Source organism: Pezoporus occidentalis, unplaced genomic scaffold, assembly GCF_034315485.1.
Source record: "Pezoporus occidentalis ecotype Australia unplaced genomic scaffold, CSIRO_AGI_Poc_V1 ctg27, whole genome shotgun sequence".
NCBI lineage: Eukaryota > Metazoa > Chordata > Aves > Psittaciformes > Psittacidae > Pezoporus > Pezoporus occidentalis.
In genome coordinates, this window is record NW_026914611.1 from 8,808,222 (window position 1) to 8,831,764 (window position 23,543).

The 23,543-nt window shown below is 45.5% G+C and overlaps 1 protein-coding gene across 6 annotated transcripts in view; it reads left to right on the top strand.

Moving 5' to 3' along the window:
* Window positions 1-5,866: 5,866 nt before the first annotated feature.
* Window positions 5,867-23,543, top strand: part of CLYBL (citramalyl-CoA lyase) — a 168,080-nt gene continuing 150,403 nt past the window's right edge. For 4 of the 6 annotated variants that reach the window (XR_009965970.1, XM_062624675.1, XM_062624673.1 and 1 more), the window contains exon 1: window positions 5,898-5,959. Coding sequence is in view for 5 of the 6 variants with exons in the window: in XM_062624675.1 (XP_062480659.1) it covers window positions 5,904-5,959 (56 nt within the window). In the remaining variant the exon portion in view is untranslated. Of the gene's footprint in view, window positions 5,969-23,543 lie in introns of all 6 variants that reach the window. The other 2 variants (XM_062624676.1, XM_062624677.1) reach the window with 2 other exon arrangements.

Consider the following 23,543-nt stretch of genomic DNA (forward strand, 5'->3'; position numbering starts at 1 on the left):
GTACTTTAAATGTACATTGTAGCACTGGGCTGGCTCTGGTGCTTTATTGACATAACAGGAGGAACACGGGTAGGCAGTTACCTTTTTTTTAGGCTATTTTGCCCAGCCTGTTACAATTGCTAAATGATTTTCAACAGCACAGTTGATGAGTCATTTAATCTTCATAATTTGATTTCTGTCTGAGAAGTTGCAGGATCCCTCTCTCTGATCTGTTTCTGTGTGTAGGTGTCATATGTGCAGCTGGAACATTTGTGCCCCTGAGGTTTTGCAAGAAGACACAAACACCAAAAACACCAACAAAATCAACACTGAACACCAGCCCCAGCTGAGCTCAGAGACATTTTTCTCCACATACTCTTCATATACATGCACCTCCAAGTGTCTTAGCCCTGAAGATCCTGCTGCTGCAAGACTCGCATCCTCAGAAGCACCTGGGTGCCTAATTCCTGACTATGTCAGTGGGAGTTAAGCTCATAAATACCTTCTGTGCATCCTGGAAAATGTTACATTGGCCTAATCCAATTAATGGAAAACACAACATCTTTAAAAGGCTTCCAATTTTAAAAGGGCAAGACAGACAAACAGTGTTTTTCCCAGAATACAGAAGGGAAAAGACAGTAATGAGACTTACTTGAGATCCCTGTGTTCCTATGATCATTTATGAGTCAAAGAGGCATATGTCATTTGGAAATGAACAGGCTACCTCAGGCTTTCTGACATTCAGACACAACCTATACTCTGCTATCAGTGCTGGAAAAGGGTGCCTGCACTTTTGACGAGTCGAAACTTGAAAGTCTGACAAAACTTGAAAGCTGCTCAGTGCTGATCCATTGTCACCACGGTGTCCTGCCTCCCCATCTGATGTTGCAGCACTAAATGCTGTTGCTGCAAAGAAGATCCACATTTTGGGCGGAGGGGGAGGGATTGTTGCTCCTAGCTGACTGTACCACTGCTGTCATCCTCTCCAGGCTGCCATGTGGAACCATAGAGAGATAACAGCCAAGAGGGTCTGCCAGGGCCCATGCATCTCCCTTTTTTTTTTTCTCCACTGCTGGCCAGCCTCACCAACAAAGTGGGGAAGGAGAACATTTTGTACACATGGGAGTCTTGCAGTCATAAAGGGACAAGACAAGAGAGGTCCAGGAAAGAAATACCCCGTCCCTGCAGAGGTAAGTGTCGTGGTTTAAACCCAGTCAGGTAACTCGTTCACTCACTCCCCCCCTTTCTTGCCCTCCCCCTGCTCCCGGAGGGACGGAGAGGAGAATCGGAAAGAATGCAACTCCCACGGGTTGAGATAAGAACAGTTTAGTAACTAAGGTATAACACAAATCACTACTGCTACCACCAATGATAATAATGATAAAGGAAATAACAAGGGAAGAGAATACATCATCTCACCACCAGCCGACCGATAACTCGCCCCCCAAGCCCGACCAAGCTCTGACCGATACCTCCTCCAACCCTGCAGTCCCCCAGCCCTTCCGGCTAACTCCCAGTTACATCCTGGGCATGACGTGCTGTGGTATGGAATACCTCTTTGGTCAGTTTGGGTCAGGTGTCCTGTCTCTGCTTCCTCCCAGAGCATGAGGCTCACAAAGTCCTTGGCCAAACCAAAACATCGCTTGTTATCAGCTCTGTTCCCGAGCTGAAAGTCAAAACACTGCACTGCACCAGCTACCAAGAAGGGGAAAAATGACTGCTACTGCTGAACCCAGGACATTATCCACCCCTTATTCCATACCATTCACGTCATGCTCAGATCCCACATTTTCAATATACCATCACTCTTATCTCAGTACACTCTTATCATAGTGCATGGACCAGTCCCTATAAAGCTGCTGAGTCCATCTGGTCCATGATGTCAGGCTCCATCTCTTGTAACAGTCTTCCAGAGCAGGAGAGACTGTGTGCAGTGTTCACACTCGTGAATAACCTGGGCAATAGTGTCCATTGCTAAGTCCACCCCTCGATCATGAGTCCATCTCTGTGTTGCATCTCTGCTCTGATGGCCTGAAGTGCATTGGGCCCACCAGGCTCAAAATAATTCACTGTCCCCTTCAGCAGTTTCTGCAGCTTGTTGCTGGGGACTCCATACAGCTGCCTTCCATCTCCAATGCTTCCAAAGCACTGGAGGGGCCCAGTGGACTAGATACTTGCCCATGCTGTCCCACACACCCTGCCACTCCTGGCTGTCCAGCCTTGGGGAAAACTTCTTGGTCCCCCCATATCCTCGTCTAACCCCAGACAAGACCCAAACCTGACTCTGCTTAACTTTTGAGATCAGACAAAATGGTCGTGGGTAGAACACAGCCTGTGTGTGTGCCAACATGCTGATCCCCATCACAATCAGCAGGCAGGTACCAAGGACACCCAAAGGCCATTCAAAACCTTCAGAACTCTCAACTGATGCTGCTGTACTTGTCACTGGGGCTGGTGTAGCTGCTGTGCTTGCCGGCTCTCCCACCACCAGCTTCTCTTTTCCTGAGTCCAGCTCTTCCTCCTCTGCCTTGCTGGGAAATGCTGCGTGGTCTCCTGCATCCTCCTGGGGCTCGGCGGGCGGCTTCCGGGGAATGCTCTCGGCCGTCGCGGGGCTGGGCTCGGCCGCGGGGCTCGGCTCCTCCGCGGGGCTCGGCTCCTCCGCCGCCTTCTCCCGCTGCTCGGCAGCCGCTTCCTCCTGCTCCTCGACCGCCCCGACCTCCTCCACCGGCAGCCGTCCCCTCGCGGCCTCCGGCCCCGCTCCCGCCGCCGCTTGGTCCCCGGGGCCGCTCTCCCGGGCCGGTTCGGCTGCCGCCGGCTCCCGGGGCCGCTCCCCCTCGGCTCCCCGCAGCCTCACGAAGATGGAGAGTAGGGTGAGGGCCAGGACGGTGAAGAGCAGCCGGACGGCCAGGTACAAGTCCACGGCCACGTCCGTCCCGCCCTGCTGCTGGAGCCCACCCGTGTTACAAGCCATTGCCATAAAGCACAGTGAGACAAGAACCTTAGCCCAGGCCCCATACTTGATAAACACTAACACAGCAAATACCGGCTCTACGTAAGTTACAACATTCTGAAGCTGTGAGATCAACAAGAACAACTCTGAGAGCCAATAAATCAGCATTGTGACGAGTGACTATTAATCCAGTCAAATCTGTCGTTATCTCAACCCTTCGTGCCCCACGTTGGGCGCCAAAAAAAAACTGTCGTGGTTTAAACCCAGTCAGGTAACTCGTTCACTCACTCCCCCCTTTCTTGCCCTCCCCCTGCTCCCGGAGGGACGGAGAGGAGAATCGGAAAGAATGCAACTCCCACGGGTTGAGATAAGAACAGTTTAGTAACTAAGGTATAACACAAATCACTACTGCTACCACCAATGATAATAATGATAAAGGAAATAACAAGGGAAGAGAATACATCATCTCACCACCAGCCGACCGATAACTCGCCCCCCAAGCCCGACCAAGCTCTGACCGATACCTCCTCCAACCCTGCCGTCTCCCAGCCCTTCCGGCTAACTCCCAGTTACATCCTGGGCATGACGTGCTGTGGTATGGAATACCTCTTTGGTCAGTTTGGGTCAGGTGTCCTGTCTCTGCTTCCTCCTGGCTTCCCCTCCTCCCTGGCAGAGCATGAGGCTCACAAAGTCCTTGGCCAAACCAAAACATCGCTTGTTATCAGCTCTGTTCCCGAGCTGAAAGTCAAAACACTGCACTGCACCAGCTACCAAGAAGGGGAAAAATGACTGCTACTGCTGAACCCAGGACAGTAAGAGAGGGGCAGGAGACAAGTTCCAGACACTCCTCCACCACCAGTTCTCCACACACAGTTCTCTGGACCTAGTCAGAAAAGGGTTAACCCTACTGTGCTGCTAGTGATACCAGGAATTGTTTCTTTGTTATCAAGTCATGTCAGATTTAAGCAAGCAAGATTACTAAGGTGGGGAAGTTGAGTGCAGGTCACTTTCATGCTTGAGCACAGCTCTTCAAAACAGCATATTTCATTTTGGTAGGAGGGGAAACTCACACTTGCTGACACCACTTCCCAGTAAAGTGATGCTAAGCCAGATTGGAAAAATCCTACACAGCCCAATGAGAAAGAAAAGTAAATTTTGTGTCAGGGGAAGAACAAAATTATACAGCAAAACTCATCAACACTAGAAAATTAAAAAGCTCTTCCATGAGGACTTGAGCTTGACCTACATTGACGTGAGCCCAGGCCTTTCAAGGAGCAGGAGCACTGTTTTGGGGTGTTGTTTAATTATCCTTCTCCTGATTTTATAAAACCCATTGAATACAAGTGTCTTTGGGATCTCTCATAGAATCATACAATAGTTAGGGTTGGAAAGGACCTTAAGATCACCAAATTCCAACCCCCTGCTGTAGGCAGGGACACCTCACACTGAACCACGTCACCCGAGGCTCTGTCCAACCTGGCCTTGAACACCGCCAGGGATGGAGCATGCACAACTTCCCTGGGCAACCCATTCCAGTGCCTCACCACCTTCTTACAGTAAAGAACTTCCTCCTTATATCCAATCTAAACTTCCCCTGTTTAAGTTTGAACCTGTTACCCCTTGTCCTGTCACTACAGTCCCTAATGAAGAGTCCCTCCCCAGCACCCCTATAGGCCCCCTTCAGATACTGGAAGGCTGCTATGAGGTCTCCACGCAGCCTTCTCTTCTCCAGGCTGAACAGCCCCAACTTTCTCAGCCTATGGCCAAGCTTGGTCCAAAATGGGCAATGTGTTCAGCAGCTGTGGAAGGGAAGGGATGGAAGATGACGGGACAGACAGCTGGCACAATCCAAGCTCCTGTCCTTAGGAAACCTGCGTGAAATATCACCACTGCTGGAGGAGCTTGCTGGGATTATGCTTTGTGCCCACTCCAGCACATCAAAGCAACATGGCAAGAACAAAACATCCTCAAGTCTAGCTTTGTACTGGTGGGAAAAAGCAAATCAGCAGAATCTCTGCTACACTTTCAGGTCCCTTTCCTTCTAAATTTCATTTTCTTCCTGCCCCCTCCCTTGATACTTCATAGAATAACAGAATCAACCAGGTTGAAAAAGACATTTAAGGTCATCAAGTCCAACCATTACCTCAGCACTGCCACGTCCAGCACTAAACCATGTCACTGAGGGCCTCATCTACACGGTTTTTGAACTCTTCCAGGGACGGTGATTCCACCACTGCCCTGGGCAGCCTGTTCCAATGCCTGAGCACACTCTTTGTGAAGAAATTTTTCCCAATATCCAATCTAAACCTCCCCTGGTGCAGCTTGAGGCCATTTCCTGTTGTCATATCACTTGTTACTTGGGAGAAGAGACCGACCTCTGCATCACTACAACCTCCTTTCAAGTGGTTGTAGAGAGCAAATGTCACCTTTAGTCTTGGCTCTTTATCCTCTGCAAGAATGAACTATTTCCACTTGTTGCCGTTATTCCCACATTGAGACATGCAGAGCTGGTGCATCCCAGCCAAAACTGACTGCTGGCGTCAAAGGCACGCCTCGCAAGCCACCACAACGCTTCAGCCAGCACCACCACACACACCCCCCAACTGTGCCGCGGTGTACCGAGGCCTGCTCCAGCAGGGTGCGCTACCACAACGGCTGTACCGGCACAGCCACCGCTGCCCGGGGGGGGTGAACTGGCCGCACCGGCAGCTTTGGTTTTGCCCGGGGAGCAGCTGACGCCCTCACACACCACCCCGGAGGGGAGCGCGGCCCGCCCCGGTGCTGCTGCGGGGCACACCCGCCCGTCAGAGCCCAACGGCCACTAACGGCTCTGCGCTGGCGCCCGGCTCCTCCCCGCCCGCGGCCGTCCCGGGCACGTGGGGGGCGTGGCGCCGGGCACCAATCAGCAGCGCGGGGCGGGGCACGCTGCGACCGCAGCCAATGGGCGGTGTGTGGAGGCGGTGCCGAGGCGGTGATGATGGCGGCGGTGGCGGCGTGGGTCTGCCGGCGGGCTGGGCTGCGCGGGGGGAGGTGCAGGCTGTGAGTGACGCGTGCGGCGCGCGGGGGGCGGGACAACGGACCCCAGCGGACCCCGGGCACCGCCCCGCCCCGCCCCGAGGGGGTCTCACCTTAGCACCGCCCGGGCCCGCCGGGAGCGGGGCAGCGGGGTCGTGGCGCGGCCGGGTCCGCCTGCGGGGTGAGCCTGCTGCGGCCGGGAGGAGCCGCGGGACCCTGGCTCTGCCGCTGGCGTGGCCGGCGGCAGTCCGGGAGCCTCTGTCGGGCGAGCCTGTGCTCCCCAGGCTCGGGAGGTCGCCTGCCGCCGCTCGGTGCCCCCCCATGAGGGCACCGGTAAGGCACGTCCCTCGGGCACAAGCAGTGTGAAAGCAGAACTAAGTTTCTTCCAGTTACCACGAAATTGGGCTGGTTCGGGTGCCTGGTTTGGTGCAGCTTGGGCTGGATCGGTACCGTTGGGTTCCCTCCTTCCAAGGGAACACCGTGTTGTCTCCTCCATTGATAAATCATCCTTGATAGAGCTGAGCATAGGTCGTGATCTAAGCAGAGTGGGGTTGTCGGCAGCCTCATCAGCACCCTTCGTCCCAGGTTTGGGGGGGCGGCCTTGTTGGTCCAGAGGGGTGACGTTCCTTTTTCTCTGCCGCAGCAGTGGCTGGACGAGGGAGGGTTACACAGGTAGTTTATGTGCACTTGTAAAGGGACCAAGGTCACCAGGCGCTTTCCCACAGCTGCCAGGGCATGGACTTCGGGCAGGGTGCTCAGAAAAGCTCCGCTGTAAATACATGGTCCCTATGCAGGTCAGTTTGCAGAATCAGGCCATACATGACGTAGACTGTAAAGATGAGAGCTCCACCACACTTTTCTCCTGGAGATCTGTGTGGTTTTAATGTCCAGGTTTCTGCTTGCAGGTGTGTGCCTGCGTATTACCTGCAGGCAGAGGATGCCTTCTGCCCAAGGGACTGATTGTTGGGTCTGTGCTGATTTAAGGGAGGTTTCCAACGGTAGTTCTAGAGGGAGAATAGATATTTTAATATTGCTATTAGGCAGGAAACCAAGTGTTATTTTGGTTTAATCTTTAAAGCTTTAAATTCTTGTAGTCTCTGCTGAGACCATGATACTATAAATATTTTATAGTTGAGTAATAAAACAGTAGCAGTCTGTAATAACTGTAACATAGATGTTACTGTGAACATGCAATATTGATGCTGGTGTTCTTGGGGAGCCTTGGGGACAGCTGGACTGCTTTGTCCTGTGCTAGAGGCGCTGTGAACAGCCCATAAAATCCATGTCAGCCTTTCTTGCCCACAGTAACGCTGTCCTGCGTAGCACCCAGGGTTGTTTTTCCAGCCTACCCCTGTCAGCTTGCTTTCACAGCCTGTTTCTGGAGAAGATGCATGTGTGTACAAGCCTTTTTCTTTCTTTCCTTCTCCTGCCCCATTATTGCAGAAGAATCATCAATGCTGTGCCTTGCTGTTTCCGGTCATGAGGAATTTTGAGTACTAATACTGTGGGGAGGAGCCTGCACAGTGTGAGGGCAATCAGATGATCAGGTTGTATCTGCATAGCACCCTTCAGGGCTGGGAGAGGAGGCTGACCACATGCCCGTGGTGAGGCTGCTCTCCTCCAGCCGCGGTCAGAAAGGACTTCCTTGCCTGGTGTTGCTAAGGGATGGGATGTAGATACCAAGTACCAGCGTCCTCTCACATGACTCCCAGGAGATGCGATAGCCTTCCTGCAGTGGGAACTGCCTGCCCCTGCTCCTCAGTGCTGCTGTGGAGCCTGAGAAGCCACCACTCAGGTGGAGACCAGAGAATTTGGGGCATCTAACCAGTCAGAGACCTGGGCGGGATGAGGCATGAGGAGCCCTTGCTCACCTTTGAGCTGGGCAACTGTGTGCCGTGGAGAGAGAAAATACAGGGATGACTTCAAATGCCAACAGTCAATGCACACGGTTGGATTTCGTTAGCAGCTCCGTGGTCTTCAGCAGGAGTCCACTGGATCCGAACCATAGTGCCTGAGTCCCACAGTGTTCATTGACACACTGCCGGACTGGGACCTGAATTACAGCAGGTACCACTGATGCAGTGTGGCCACCTTCCCAGCTGCCACCACCCTCTCTTCGTGTGGATTTTGCTGCCCCCGCAAAGCCATTGGGCAGTGCTGCCATGAGAATGTGGATGGAGCATTTGCATCATTAGCAGGCAGGTGAAACCTACTGCACCCAGCACTGGTTTTGCTTATTTGTGATGTTCCAGAGCTTTTGGGCTCTCCCTGCCTCCCATGCACGAGAGGGTTTTTTATGTGTATTTATTTTCATGGCATATTCCAGACAGATCTGTACCTACGTACCCATGCTAAGTCAATCAAAAGTTGCACCATTAAGCTCACATCTTGGTGGAGCACTGCTGAGTATGGAGTTACACCATGTGGGCATGTGGAGGACGGTGTGCCCAAAGGTGCAGACATCAGAACAGCTGCTGGGAAAAAAGGAGTCTGAGAAGAGTAATGATCCTGTGTCAGGTCTTGTTCAGGGACTGCATCTATGTCACCTAAAATTTCTAGCATTGGGAGTTTCTCCTCTCCTCTCCGGTCGCCATCTTCCCTCCCAGGAATCCATCACTTCTCTTGTGTTTCACTCCCAAATCTGTGTCTACTTGGCAAATTAGTGACATTGTTGTTTTCCACGGATTGGACACTGGAGGGTGCTAATGCAATGAGAGCTGAAACTGTTCTAGCGAATTAAAGGTTCCCCCTTTGTTAGTTGGGAAATAGTTTTATTCTTTGTTGCAGCGTTTAAATGGAAGGACATGAATCATGGCTTTTACCAGCAGCTGATCCTGCTCGGCATGTGTGGAGCTGTAACCAAGAATATCAATAAAGTGTTAAGTCTGTGAGGGATTTCTTTCCTGAACCTCTATCGAAAAAATCACTCATTCTATGTTCTACACATTTTTAAGTGTGTCTTTTGGGATTATGGCCTCGGGGTGAAAGTGTGACTTTCTAGTGATAAAAACACTCTATCTGGCAGAACTGTTGAGCCATATCTGCAGATTCTGCTTTTCTACAAGGTCACTTTGTTTCACCTAAATTAATGTTGTGTTGCTGGCAAGCTGAGAACCTGATAGAGGCTCACTTCGGGGAGGGAGGTGACATCTTGAACACCCCTGCTCCAGTCACTGGTGTTGCAATCCTTCCTCTGGGGGTGGACCTGGTGGAGCCCCAGTTTACCTCGTAACCACATCACCAGGCCACGTGTGAGGGAATGTGCAGGATGGGGCCTTTCATCAGCCGTCGCTACTGGGTCAGGCGAAGCACATTGCAAAGCTGGGCCTTAGCTCTGGTGTTCACTCATGCATTTTTGGCAGGTTGGAGTTACATTGGGAGGCCTCGTGCCAAAGGAAATGTTATCTGTCCACACTGCTTCGGCTTTCTGCTGAACTGGGTCTCTGCTCTCCTCTGCCCTTGGCAGAAAGATGCGGGGCCTGACATCAGCTCCCCGCTGCACGCTCTGGCAGCTCCATACTCGGCATTAAGCACTGTGAAACTACTGCCTGAGCCAGTTCTGATCCTGGCGGCAGCAGACGTATGAAGCTGGCTAATTAATGCTAATGAGGAGCAGGGTGCAAATCTTAAGTGTGTCCAGCTAATCAGCACTGGCACCCTAACTTCTCTGCTTAAAGCTAGTGCAGTTCTGTGACCAGCAGGTCGAGGGAGGTCGTTCTCCCCCTTTACACCCATTCTCGTGAGACCCCACCTCCAGTGCTGCGTTCAGCTTTGGGGCCCCAACACAAGAGCGACGTGGACCTGTTGGATTGAGTACAGAGGAGGGCCACAAAGATTCTCTGAGGGCTAGAGCACCTCTCCTATGAAGGCAGGTTTGAGAAAGCCGGGCTTGTTCACCATAGAGCTAAGAAAGCTCAGGAGAAACCCTGCAGCAGCCTTCCAGTACGTAAAGGGGGCTTACAAGAAATCTAGAGAGGGACTTCTTTGTAAGAGCAAGTAGTAACAGGACAAGGAGTAATGGCTTTTAAGCTTAAAGAGGGAAGATTTAGGTTAGATATGAGGAAGAAATTCTTCCTTGTGAGGGTGGTGAGACACTGGAACAAGTTGCCCAGGGAGGTTGTGGCTGCCCCATCCCTGGCCATGTTCAAGGCCAGGTTGGATGGCGCTTTGAGCAACCTGGTCTAGTGGAAGGTGTCCCTGCCCATGGGGTTGGAACTGGATGATCTTTGAGATCCCTTCTAACCCAAACCATTCTGTGGACAGTCCTGCCCAGTCCTGTACCTGTCTTTGCAGACCTGTTAGCTAAATGAAAGCCAGTATTCAAAAAATGTGTAAGTAAAATGGAATTGGGTGCAAATACACTTTCCTTAGAAGGCTTTCTTATTCAGCACATGTGGTTATTGAATTGCTCCTCTCTCTCATTCCCCTTTATAATTTAATTGGGCAGTCCCCTTCAGTGTTACCTCACTGTATTGTATTGGTCAGTTTTTGTTCTTTTCCAGGTGTTGCAGTTTAATAACATGGCTGGTTTGATTTTTCTTTCTATTAAAAATGCCCATCATTTTTCTCCAAATTCTGCCTTGAACTGAAGATGTATATGAACATGGAGGAAGAGCCCATGGATAAGGAAACCAGAATCCCCTGCTATCCTGTTCTGGCACTAGTTGAGACCTGCTGTTCATCCTGCAAGTAGATGCACAGCCATTTTCACAGCAAAGTTACTTGGCTGTTTATCAGAAGCAGCAGAAATGTATCCAGCTGAAAGTTTACACTTCTTTCACAAAAAGAGTTCTAGTAGCTCACAAGAATAGGTTTATGAGGGGATGTGAGCAGAAAAGCTTTTTAAAATCATTAAAATAAGTAGCAGTACTGAAGAGAGTCTGCTTAAGAGGCGATAATGTAGTCTAAGCACAGAAAAAAAGAAGTGGTTGACAGTGTATTTGTCTTGTTAAGCAGCTTTTCAGAGAACTATCTTCCATTGCACTTCTGTGCTTATGAGCAGGGAGCCAGGGTACACCCCTGGCATCTAACCAAGAACCAGCATGCTGTGGTGTCTAAAGGATTTGTGGTTGTGCATTTTCTGTGGGTGGTGTCCTGACTTATCCCAGGAGACCTTTCTCTGGGGGAAAGGAGTTTCATGGACCTTCCACCGAACCTCCTTGATAGCACTGAGTTTAAATGATACCAGCTGCAGGATGGCGCTCTCTTGAGGCCCGAGGCTACCCCTGCTCTGTGGCCCTGCATAGGGAAGGAGGGTGCTGCTTCTCTTTGGGGATGCTCTGCTTTCCAGCGTTGAGACTTCACGTGCTTGTGCAGTATTTCTTGGCTACTCGTACAGGTTGGGTGAGTGGGGTCTCTGGGATTTTCACGCCTCTTGGGGAGAACAGGCTGCTGTACTTGAAGTCTTTTCTCTTAAGAGCCTTTCTGAGAGGTAAAAGCCCCTTGATGCTAAGAGCTTTGTAGAACTTCTGCTGATGAACCCCAGTGTGGTATGTCTTCATGTCTTCTGCACATCAGGTGGGCTCCTGGTGTTGGTCTCTCCTGGACCCCTTTCTCACACCTCCCTGAGCTCTGAGCCCCCTCATTTGGAAAGGGGAAATACTTGGATTGCCCTTATTCTGTCAGCCAGGCTGTGCATGAAGGTGTTTCTCCAGCTGCTGCCCTTTTCACGCTTCCCTCTCCCATCCCATGAGGCCGTGGAGCACAGCAGGTCTGCAGAGCTTTGACTATGAGTGGATCTGGAGGTCAGCCGTGTGGTTACTGAGTCCCTGGGTGTTCAACAAGTCCCCTTCACAACTTTTCCCTTGTTTTCTCATTGGTGCTGTGTTTACTTTTCAAGTCTCCCTGTGCTTTTTAAATCTCCTGGGCATCAGTGGTGTAAAGAGGATTTCCCTGTCCCTGTAAATGGGCATCACTGTGGCTGCCTGCCTTGTCTTCTCCAGCCCTTTGTGGGACAAGATTGACCAGTTGTCACGGGCTGAGTGGCCAAACCCTCTTTCTTCTCTGCCATTTTAATTAAAAATGGTTGGCATCAGGGACTCTGCAGCGATGAAAGGGAAATGATGAAACTTTGAAGAATTTGGGGCATAAAGTTGATCTCTAAATTTTAATGTACTCATTGCACTTAAACAGTTGATACATTTTATGATTGAGCTTTCAGGTGACCTAATTTCCCTTAGTACTGTACATTTAGCTTTATACATCTGCACCTAATTTGTAAAAAAGGACTTAATGAGAAACTTCAAACAGTTTAAATGTCAATTACAAAGAAAGCGAGGTTTTAAAGTTCCAGTAATCTGTCCATATTGGTCATCGAAACATGATCCCAGGTGGATGTTAATTCAAGACAGATGGCATTCCAAAGGCACAATTACAAAGAGCTTATATATTTTCAACACTAACAAGCTGTCACGCTATGTTGTAGCTACACTTCCAATACTGTATAAGCACAATTGCTGCTTTATCTGCTGTGGACTCAGTCATAAAGGGGTTTGATTCCCCACTCTTGATATTGTCCGTGGGATTCTGGGGGGGCGGAACTGGAGAGTGGGGTTAGTTAGTTAGTGTGAATATCTTTCATTCGCTCAATCTGTGAGGTGGGGGAGTTGTATTGGTTTTATGTTTGTTTTTTTTTTAAGTTGATGAAATGATCTTCAAAGAAAGGAGGGGAAATACTGAGTATGGGCATAGCAAGTCTAGCTCATTGCAGATATATTTCTATTTCCTGGCAGCATTAATTAACTCTAATTTTATCAGCTGCTGATTTATCAGCTATGATGATTTGTTAAAATCCCCAACATCCTGGATGTTTTCAGTTAAAAAGTCATCTGAAAGCTTTTGGAGTAACACATATGTTGCTTGGAAGACTGAAGTCCAAGGAACTGATAGTGACTTGACTTGCAGTGGTGCAAATGGGCTTTAGAGTAGCTGCAGCCAGGCAGCAGCTGTTCACAGGCAGTTTGAATTGTTTGTAGGTTTCTGAAAGTATTGTTAGGCCCAGAGCTGGAGGGGCTGGACAAAGCAGGGTCAAGGCAGGACTTCCATCAGCATGTGATCTAGTTGATCTAGTTGCAAATGTCCCTCCTTTTTGCAGGGGGTTTGGAGTAGATGATCTTTAAAGGTCCCTTCCAATCCAAACCATCCTGTGATTGTTTGTTAGATGGCCAGTTTTGTTGTAGGACTATGTTTGGTATCTAGTCAGTAGTTGAGGTGGGCGGTGATCTGCATAACTAAATGATGAAAGATAATTGGGCATAATTGCCACTGATTATTTGTTTCTTAAAATCACAGAAATTCAAGACTCGCTTGGCTGTGACTAGACAGTCATACATAGGCTTTAAAAAATTCTTTGCTGCTAGGAGCAAGATTAATGATGCTCTTCAGGAAGGTTTTTCAGCTCCTATGGGCATGTGTATCCTCTAAAGAGGTACTAAGAATGAAGGGCTTATATTTCTGCTGATTTATTTACCTTTCACTGGAAAGTGAAGAAGAAAGCTGAAAGGCTAAGATGCTTCATTCTTGGAAGGTGGGAATTAAGCAGTGAGGTTATACTCTTTAATTTTTGTTTTTCATTAATGAGTGTTGTAAATGTCGGGTTTTGAAACCGTCTTACCCAGCTTCCTCTTTGGAGGAGATGCGAGTACTATTTGAAATATGCAGCTTGCCAACAAGTGAATTGGACTCCTGAGCCACGCTTGAAACAAAATGCCAATTTTACCTACAGTTTTACTAGGTTTCCTGGTTTACGCAGTGGCATTTGAATGGCCTCTAGTAATTGTTTTTAGCAGGGAAAAAAAAGATTTCAAACAAAAATGAGAAACACAACCCAAAGCTCATTAGCACTGTATTTGGCATGCCATGAATCACTAAAACTGTATATAAATGCAGAAGTAATTTGTAACAAACAAATTCCTTTCTTTTTTTTAAATACTTTATCTTGAATCTCTGTTTGGATTGCTGTACAGTATGGTTTTCAATCAGTGGTTATTACCAGAATAGGGGAGAAACCAATTTATGGTTTAAATAAACATTGTGTATAATCCTTTAGTGTCAAATATACTTAGTGGTGACAAGTGAATAGAATTAAGTGGAAACCAAAAGACAATAAAAAAATGCTTAGATAAGAGGTTTTTAACCTAGGGTTTTTTTTCAACCTAAATTTGATGCTATTGTATGTTGCTCTCAAGTGGTTTCCCCTTGGATTTTCCCAGTGCTTATCGCAGTAACATACTGCGGTCTTTTTATTTAGATCAGGCTTCACTTTGAGAGTTAACTAATTGTTCAAGTCCAAGTGGGAAACTTTCTTGCACCTGGAAAATTAGGGGAGCAAAAGATGTCCGCATCCTTTCCCTGGTGGTTCTTCACCTGCAAATTCGAACTGCAGTGGTAATAAAAGTTTTGTGGACCTCGTTTTATGTGAGATCATTAAGCGACAGGAGAATTCAGGACTAGCTGCCCTTCATAATTCAGGACACTGAAAGGTGCCATTTATAAGCTCAAAGTGCCTGCAGGAAGGCAAAACAGGCTTGTAAAACCCGCACTCCAAACCCTGAAAGGGAACTGGTTTGTACTGCTGGTTGCAGCCTTGGAGTGGCAAAATTGGAAAGGTGGTAGGGATTTGGTTTAAGAAAATGAAAAAACACCTGCCTCTAGCAGTTAATGTAATAACTGGGTTTCACACTTCTTGTGTTGATGTCTCTTTTGTCTAAAAAAACCCTAAAACATCCCAGGCAATGATCCCAGTAAAAACCTGATCAGTTGTAGTGCCCAGCTGTTGGGCTTATTATCTTCCCTACGATAGCCCACTGTTTTGCTGAGCTGCTAATTTGGCTATAAAATAAGTTCCTCCTGACTTTTTAATAATATTTTGCAAACAGTAACCTTTGCCCTTTATGTGGGCCAGGCATTTTGTAGGGAGAGCTCTTGCTTTCTTATTGCTTGAGAAGGAGTAGCAGCATGTGCAACACTTGAAATGAAGAGAGGTCTTCAATAAAGTGGGTGATATGCCAGCATACCCAGTCTTTGTAAAACTGATCGTTACAGCTCTAAACCAGCAATGTAATCTGCTAAATTCATGATATGCTGCAGCTTTATGGACCTAGAAAGCCTGAAAAGCACTAGAGTGGCAGCCCAAGGAAATGTTGACTCCACTGTTCATTCTTAAAACAGGTACTGCTGTCCTTGAGTGCTTCAGCGCTACTCCTCAAATGCGAGTTGGAGCAGTCCTTTTTAAGCTTGTTACCAAAATGCAGCCATTGCTACCTGGAAATGAGGCATCCGTATCTGTAAACTTAAATGGCAGGGCCTCATCTCTTCTAGTCCAGGCAGCGTAAGTCATTGCCTCTTTAACATGCCATGACTGAAGTTACTTGGGTGCCGATTTGCAACAGCAGAGCCTAAATTCCAGTGAAGACAAGAGCCAACTGTGTGCCAAGTCTTCTTGCAGCATCTTTGCTTCGTTAATCTGTGGTAGTTCAATACCTGTGTCTTTATGCACACCGATTTCAGCAGCAATTGGCTATATGGCGTGGTATCCAAACTGTTGTCCCTCTGTATGTCAATCACATAGAAGCCAGAGAAGTGTCTGTGCTTCAGAAGTGTATTGATATTATTGAAGTTTCTGACACCGCTTTTGTGGACTCGATTGACGTGCTGAGGGCCCCAGACGCTGTGCTGAGTTTAGTATGACTCCAGGGCCTTTGCAGAGTGGACTGCAGGACTCAAACCTTTAAATCCACTATTAAAAGGCAGTTATGTGACTGTTTATGTTAGAGCCAGGTGCTTTTTGCCTGTGGACATGCTGTTACTTGACAGTTTTTTGTTTTTTTTTTTCTTTATGGTCAAAATGTGATAAACATACTCACACGAGTACCTTGCACTTTGCAAATGGTCTGGCTGCCTTCAGCAACCACTCAGGTTTCTGTGGGAGGATGGAAGCTGGGACTTCTTAACTCTCTGTAGGGGTATGTCCGTGGCAGCATTCCTGTTGCTTCAAGGACGTATAATTTCTAGATGTCATGTTGTCAATGTATTTTTAATTACTTTTTCTTTTTTGTAGTTTTTACGAATTAGAGAACTTAAATGAAGTGCATTTCTAGTTCTGGAGGGTTCATTTATTTGGATTTTGTGTATGAATGCATGCTTTGCAGGCTTATTGCATCAATCATTTGCTTGTTTTTTGTTAAATCAAGAGCAATACTAAAGCACTGATGGTGCTTTGGGTTGGTTCAGTACCAAATAGCGACTTCAGCATACTGGAAGTGTAAAATCTGTTTTCTTACTGACTATTTCTTTGAGAAGTTGATAGATGTGAAAACCATTTAACAGTTGAGTTGGGTTTTTTTTCCCCCTTTCCTGTTAAACTAAGCTACTGAGGAAACCTTCCTACTGCTACATGCTGCAATATGTCAGAAACACCGTTATGTTATAGTTGCATCATTATCTAAAGGAAAAATTGAGTGTGGGTTTGAAGTCGACAAGTGATGAAAGTAGCCCTGAGGTTGTCAATTAGAAAGCCAAGGCCTGGAATTGATAAGTTAATGGCCAGTTCCCTTCACACCGCCTCGCTTTGCTGCCTGCTCCCACCTCACCCCGCAGCAGCTTTACTGCTCCAAACATAAAGAAAAGGCTCCTGTTGGTTTGTGTCCCATAATTTATCTCACTGATATGATTCACCTACATTCTTGGCTGCTTGCAATGTTCTTAGTGTGGATAGGTAGTTAAGGAGAAATGAGATGCAGCAGATAGAAAACGCGATCTTAAATGATGCCCTCCTTTTGTTTGTTTCTAATTTGTTTGTTTTTTGTTTCAATGTTGAACATGGTTTTCAGCCCATCCTCCTGCAGCACACATAGCAAATGCAGCAGCAGTGCATAATTTAACTTCTACCGTATGTTTGTTTGCAGGTTTTAAAACCTGAAACTTAATGGCAGCCAGTTGGAACCCATGTGTTCCTGTTAAAGGTGGAGGCCAACACGTGCGGTTTTTCCTGAAGGGAGATACTGGTTACCAAAGTTTATGATATAATGTAATATAATACATAGTGCTTCTATTTTGCTTGGGCAGCAGGGAACTAAATTTCTCTGAAGAAACACATGCATTTAGATAAATAGCTAAATAATGGAAAATAATAAACAGGATTTATTCAGATTTTAATCACTCTTGGTGTTCTGCATTGTGAGAACAACAGTAGCCTTTTGAAAACAGCTTTAAAGTAATAGCAGCAGTAGGATGTAATTCAAACAGGCATCGTGCAAAGCAGAGCTCATAATTAATCTTATGGTTTTGAAAACTTTATGTACAGTGTGAGTTTTTTAGGGCTTGTAAAATCTTGCAGATGGGCACCCCCCTCTGCAGCTTAAGGCTTTCTGCTCGTGGCACAGCTGCTTCAGTGACAATGGAAATGCAAGATTTTCTTTCTACGTTGCCCTGTCTCAACCTAGAGCAGATGAACTGTGATCATGAGTATAAGATGCCAGTTTAATTTCTAAGCACATTTGGGTTTTTGACCTTTCTGGTGATTCCATTGTAACCAGCAAACATCTGTTGAATAGTTAAAAAATGGCACACTAAAATGAAACAGGGAGCTCGGAGCATGAGCTGCTGCTCTAGAGTCCCTCTCTCCTCCAACCAGACTTCAAAACATGAAGTAAATCTGATTCTAGCTTAATTCACTGGAAAAGAGATGTGACATTGTATGAAGCAATATGGAGTTGGATGGTGCTCTCTCCTCCTGCTGTGCTAGCTTTGCCCAAGACCCATGCAGCAGGGCTTTTCTAGTGTTTCACCAGAGGTTCAGTGTAGAACTAGTACATGATTTTCCAAAAGCATGTTTTCCTTCTGTGTCATACTTTAACTTACTTGTTGAAAGCAATGTCTCATAGTACTCATAAATAATGAGACTATACAATGACGTTTTTAAAGAGAGGTTGTTTCTTTCCTCACACGTTTGTGACTCTGGTGTTTCTAGTGCTACAGGATAACCTCCTATGATGGCCTGTTGCAAGAGAGTTTATCTCAAGATGAATAAGAGCATTGCATCTAGTTTAGCCTGACCTGCTCAGGTATCACACCTACCAGAAATCGTAATTCAGGGGTTTCCTCCTAAGCTGGTCCTTTCCTTGACCTGTTTTTGTCTTCTGTAGTTATTTTTGTGAATCAGGCTCTGGAAATTAATGGTGTTGGGTTAGCAAAGCTTGTCTTCCAAGGGAATAGTCATCTCGACTCTTTCATATACTTTTATATACCTGTCAGCCAGTAGGGCTGTTGTGCAGGGTGCATTCACATACCATATGGAAGCCAGTCATCAAAATTTTGGTGGAGCCAATTGCTGCTGTGCAAGAGGAAGACAAATGCCAAAATTCTCCACCTCTTTCAGTGAGTTGCTGCAGGATGATGGTCTCTGATCTTCTGGGTTTGGGCAGGTTTTATCCCTACCCTTTTGTTTTTGCTACTGGCTCACTCCGTTTTCTCACCCATGTCCTCTTTCAGTCTGACAGTCCCTCTCTTGCCTTGTGTTTCATTTGTCATGCCTTACGTACATCCACATCTTTCAATGTGGATGAACATTTGACTTACATGCTGTCTGCTCACTGGTTTATGCTAGTTAGTTCCACAGCACATGAAGCACAGTGGTGCCAAACAGTGCCCATTTTAGGGTGAAGGCTATGATGCTCTATAGACAAGGTTACAGGTTGAATTGGTCTTTTTACCCTTTCCCTACCTAAGGAGGAAGGGTCTTATTTTAGGAGGAAAGGTTTCTTTCTTTCCAGCAAGGCTGGTTCCACATAAACCCTTCAGCTCTCTAGCAATTTGGTTGCACTGGATTTCTTCTGTCTGAAGGTACAAAACCTCAGACCTGATGTCAGAGCTTTTGGTGTTATAGAGCTTTCTAAGGTGAAAAATCAAAGGGGCTCCTTTCTCCACGTGATTTACTTTTTCTGACAAATACAGCCTGAGCAGTGCTTCTTACTTACCACATGAGCATTCTCAAGCCTGAATCTCCTGCTCCACTTCACATTTATCTGTACTTAGAGGCATGCTGGAAAGATAAGGAAATTACTTACCAAAAAGTGTTATGGCATTTCTTATTTTCTTTTTTTTTTATTCCAATATGGAATCTTAAAATAGGGAAAACAATTGTATAGCTTCAGTGATTTGAAACATTTGGTATGGATAAAAACCTGTCTTATGCCCAAAGGCATGTTCAGAGTGAGAAAGTTGACTTGGCATTTCCAGGTTTTTAATTTCTAAACCAAATTTGAAGTCTACTGTTGTCTTTATGCAATTAAGATGGATTTCCTTTGAGTATATCAGAAATCATACAGAGTTCATTTAAGTCAACTTTGTCTTTAAGGTCAGTATCATTATCTAAGACACATGCTATTAGCAGGTTGTTGTCCCACAGGAACTCAGCACTGATGTTCCTTAACAAGATAAACCAGAAAATGAATATGCTGTCAAAGGGCTGCAGTTCTTTCATCAGCTGTAGGTTTTTTTTATTAGCTTATTTGACCACTTATGCCTGGAAAATGATCTATTAACCTTAAAACACAACCAACAAATGGCAGAATCAAAAAAGGAATAATGAAGACATGACGGTTTAGGGGTTTTATTGTAATCTGTGACTGTAGAAAATCACATGTTCATTATGCAATGGGCATGGCAACATTAAACGTTTTTGAACCAAATATAAACTTGCTGCAGGAAAACAGTGATAGCTTGGGCCTTTCTGGTACTGTAGACCTCAAACCTGTCTGGAGGCCTTGACTTCAGAGACTGAAATATGCACCCCATCCCTGATGCGTTTGTTTCAGTGGATGCATCTGTGGGGAGAGAGATGGCTGCAGGATGTCTTCGCTCCACAACCATGAAGGGAGTCAGTTTAGAAGAGAAAGACACTGAAGTTTTTTAACGCTTTAGACACTTCCAGTTTCTTTTTCAGGACACTGTCTAGTTGGCCTGAAAACTGTCTTTGACAGGCCTCTCCTACAACTGATAAAAGTATTTGTTTATTTATATCAAGTATTTGAGAAGTGGGTCTTGCTGATTTCTGCCGCTAGTAATGGTGACGCTGGCACATTCTTCCATTAAAAAAAATAATTCTGAAGCTAAATGATAAGCAAAGAGCTGAACCCTGAGTCAGTGAGATGGTAAAAACCTAGTGAGGAAGAAATAAATAACAAAAACAGTTTTCAAAATGTATGTTGAGTGTATTTCTTCTTTAAAACGCATCAATTAAAATTATGCTAAGGCCTAAGCTTACTGCAATCTGCTTGAATCATAAAAATTAACAAACAAAATAGAAACAATACTTTGAGGTTGTTGGTCAGACCATTCAACTGATGAAAGTCACTGCCTAAATTCTCTAAACCCAAAGCCTTTGAAGTACTGAGTTGGCTTTTGAGATCAGTAGTCTCTTCTGCAAGTGCCAAGAGAATATTTTCTTCAGTATATTCAATTAGCTCAGTTAAATGACTAATTTATTCAAACTTGACCAATTGGATGTTGAAAGAAGCAGAAAAGCTTCTTCTTCACTACCAATCTTTGAACAAAAGCTAATTATCAGAGGATTAGGTTTGCAAATACTACACTATTGAAGGATATTATGACCAAATACTAAATCAGTGCTAATTTTAGGTAATACTAAGTTGTTTTAATAGATAAATTTTTAATCAAATCCCAATTTTTCTGTAGAAGTCTAGCCTCTTTAAGACAGCGCTGTGCAAGTGATGAACTGTTTTGCTGCATTTTAAATTGCATTCCAGTTTCCATTCAAAGAAACATAAACCATAAGTAAACACAAAGGAATCAGCTAGTAAATAAGAATTGTGCCATACATGATTTTGTAACAAAACCAGTAAAATTAATCTGAAAAATATGCATAATGAGGTATAGAAAAGCTTAAATATATATATCAGCAGAGCTACTCTATCCTTCTGGCTAGCAATAAGAAGTGCCAAATTTAGTGTAAAAGCTATATTTAGTTACAAAGCAGCATACTTTAGTGGTTACAAACTGAGAATTAACCTTTCTCCAAGAAAATAACTGAAACGTTTAAATGGGAAAACAAGATTCAAATTAATTATTTAACTCAAGGTTTCCTGTTTGGTAGTTTAACTCATTATTTTTAAATAAGCAGCTTAAAAGATTTCATCCTGCTGAAAGTCATTGATAACCGAGATGCCTACGCATGAACATAAACATAAGTGCAAACGTGGCATAACGATTCAGAAATTCAGCCAAGAATGTGAAATGGGAAGATAAAATTTTCAGTCCTGCCCATAAACATTTGGTCAATGGGACACCCCACAATGAAATTTAATTACCTCTTCTGCTGATAGGATCACGAGAAAAACGTTGCTTCGGGCACCAGCACAATGAGATTGGGAGGACAGGATGGAGAGCATCTCGGTCATGGTGCCTTTGCTACAAAGACACTGAGTCCTGCTGCCATTGGTCCTTGGTATTTCAGACTCGGACACCATCATGGTTCCCCTCCATCTGCTGGTCACATCAGAAGGTGTTCCTGTAAATGCCAATTCATTAACTTTCATGAAATTTCTTTGAAAAAAAACCACTATTTCTGCTGCTGACTATTTAAAAGATCAGTTTTGCAGTGGTTAGGCTGCCCATTTTCTGTATCTGTTCCCCACAAGTAGAGTCCATGAATGGTGCTGATTTTCTGAGAGGTGGTCCTTCTCCTACATCTGATTTGCCAGCATGGCCGGCTGGCTCTTCCTCACCTCCTAGCCGGGATGAAGGGATGAATGACCAGGGCAATAGAGAGAAGTGCTTGGTGCAGTGCTGCCAGACCAAGAAGGAGATCTTGGGGTGCTCCAGCACTGTGCTGTTTGTGCACCTGCTGCTGAGTGCCTGGCTTGACCCTGCTGGGGAGCTCCTTTAGGTTTTAACCTGTCATGAACATGGGTGTCTCATCTTCAGCAGGTCTGTAAGCCAGCTGCGTAACTTAGAAGTAGCCTATTAATAAGTAGAAAAGGAATTTATGGCTGGAAATTCTGCTGGGTTTAATGGCCCATTTCCCCTTCTCCCTATGATTATTTCCCAAGAAAGCCCTGTATGTTTTGACTATGCACCCAGGGCCTCCAGGAGCCTCCTGCTAGTCACTTCCCTTGTTGACGAGCCCAGAAGAGGATTTTCTTAACCAAACACCCAGCCTGCTGCTCACTGCTGGAGACAGCAATGAGGGAGTGCATAATGGTGTTTGCCTCCCCAGAACCATTAACGTGAACAGGCCATGGGTACCCCCCAGCCTGCATTCTTCTCTGCATGATCTCCCATTTCCCTCGTCAGGCTCTGGAGTCTACAGCCCTGCTTGGGCATTCACCGCAAGAGCTTTATGTATGTATTGAACTATACCAGCCAGCATAAAGGATGCTGAGGTAAAGGCTGTGTGTTACCTGCCCTGGGTGTCTGCCTGAGGTCTAGATTATTAAACGTCCTATTTCTTTGTAATCCTTTTAAAGCAAAAATCCAGATTTTGCCATATCTTCTTCCTGTGCATCCATCATGAAAGATTAGCACAATATATGTTTTGTTTTTTTTTCCAAAAGAATTTTCAGGACAACTAGGACCTTTTTTATTATTCTTTTTTCTATGGTGTTTCTAAAACTGGCAGAAGAAGAACTTTTTTTTAAGCCTGCATATGCTGTAAAGAGTATTTTAAAATACAAATTTATTTTTTTTTTTAAATCTTTAGGCATGTTTAATGCTTGTAGAGGGTGCCAGATTTTAATTACAGTTGGCATTTATAAGCATGGTGCTGGCAATGGCAACCATATTGCTGAAAAAAGGCATAAATTTTGACACTGGCAATATGGGAACCCAGCATATGAGACTGTAAACCTCATTGCTTTCTGTTTTAATATACTAGGGAAGAACTTTTAATGGTTAATATTTAACTAGAGCATTTAGGTTTTGATATAAAGTTGTTCTAATTTCAAGCTATTTAGTAATTCAGGTCCTATCAAAGATCGGCTTAGGTAATAACTTTCTATTAAACAGCCTTTAAATAAGCGTGCTTAAAGTAGGGAAAATAAGATGCTTCATTACAAGAAATGAGGTTGGCATCTACCAGGTTTTCCATTAAGTTCCAGGTCACAGACAAATAAAGGAAGCATGTTAGGAAAAAAAACCTTTTTAAAAATAATTAGGGAGATGTCTGTTTTGTTCACCAGATGGAAAATCAGTAGTTGTGGGTGGTCTGTGCTGGATGGGGCATCTCACAATTGGCAGAACTATGCCTTTAACTTTTAAAGTCCTGGGACAAAATGTGAAAGTAATTGACTATTCCGAATGCTCTCTCTCTGGATACTTTGCATGGTTTTAAAACCAAGATTTGGTGAGTTTCTGGCTTTTTTTTTTCCCTAAGAATGCTCAAGCTGTTGTGTCTAGTGTTAGGCCAATTGGGTATATTTTTGGTAGCTGTTTAGTGGGGCTGTTGTCTTTTGTCCTTACGCCTGTGTGTGCCTGGACTTGCACGCGCACAACAGCTTTACAATGCTCCATTAGCATGTTGTGCACAGGATTTTCATATTATTGTCAGTGTTTTCGGCATTCAGGGTATACATAAACTGTTGGT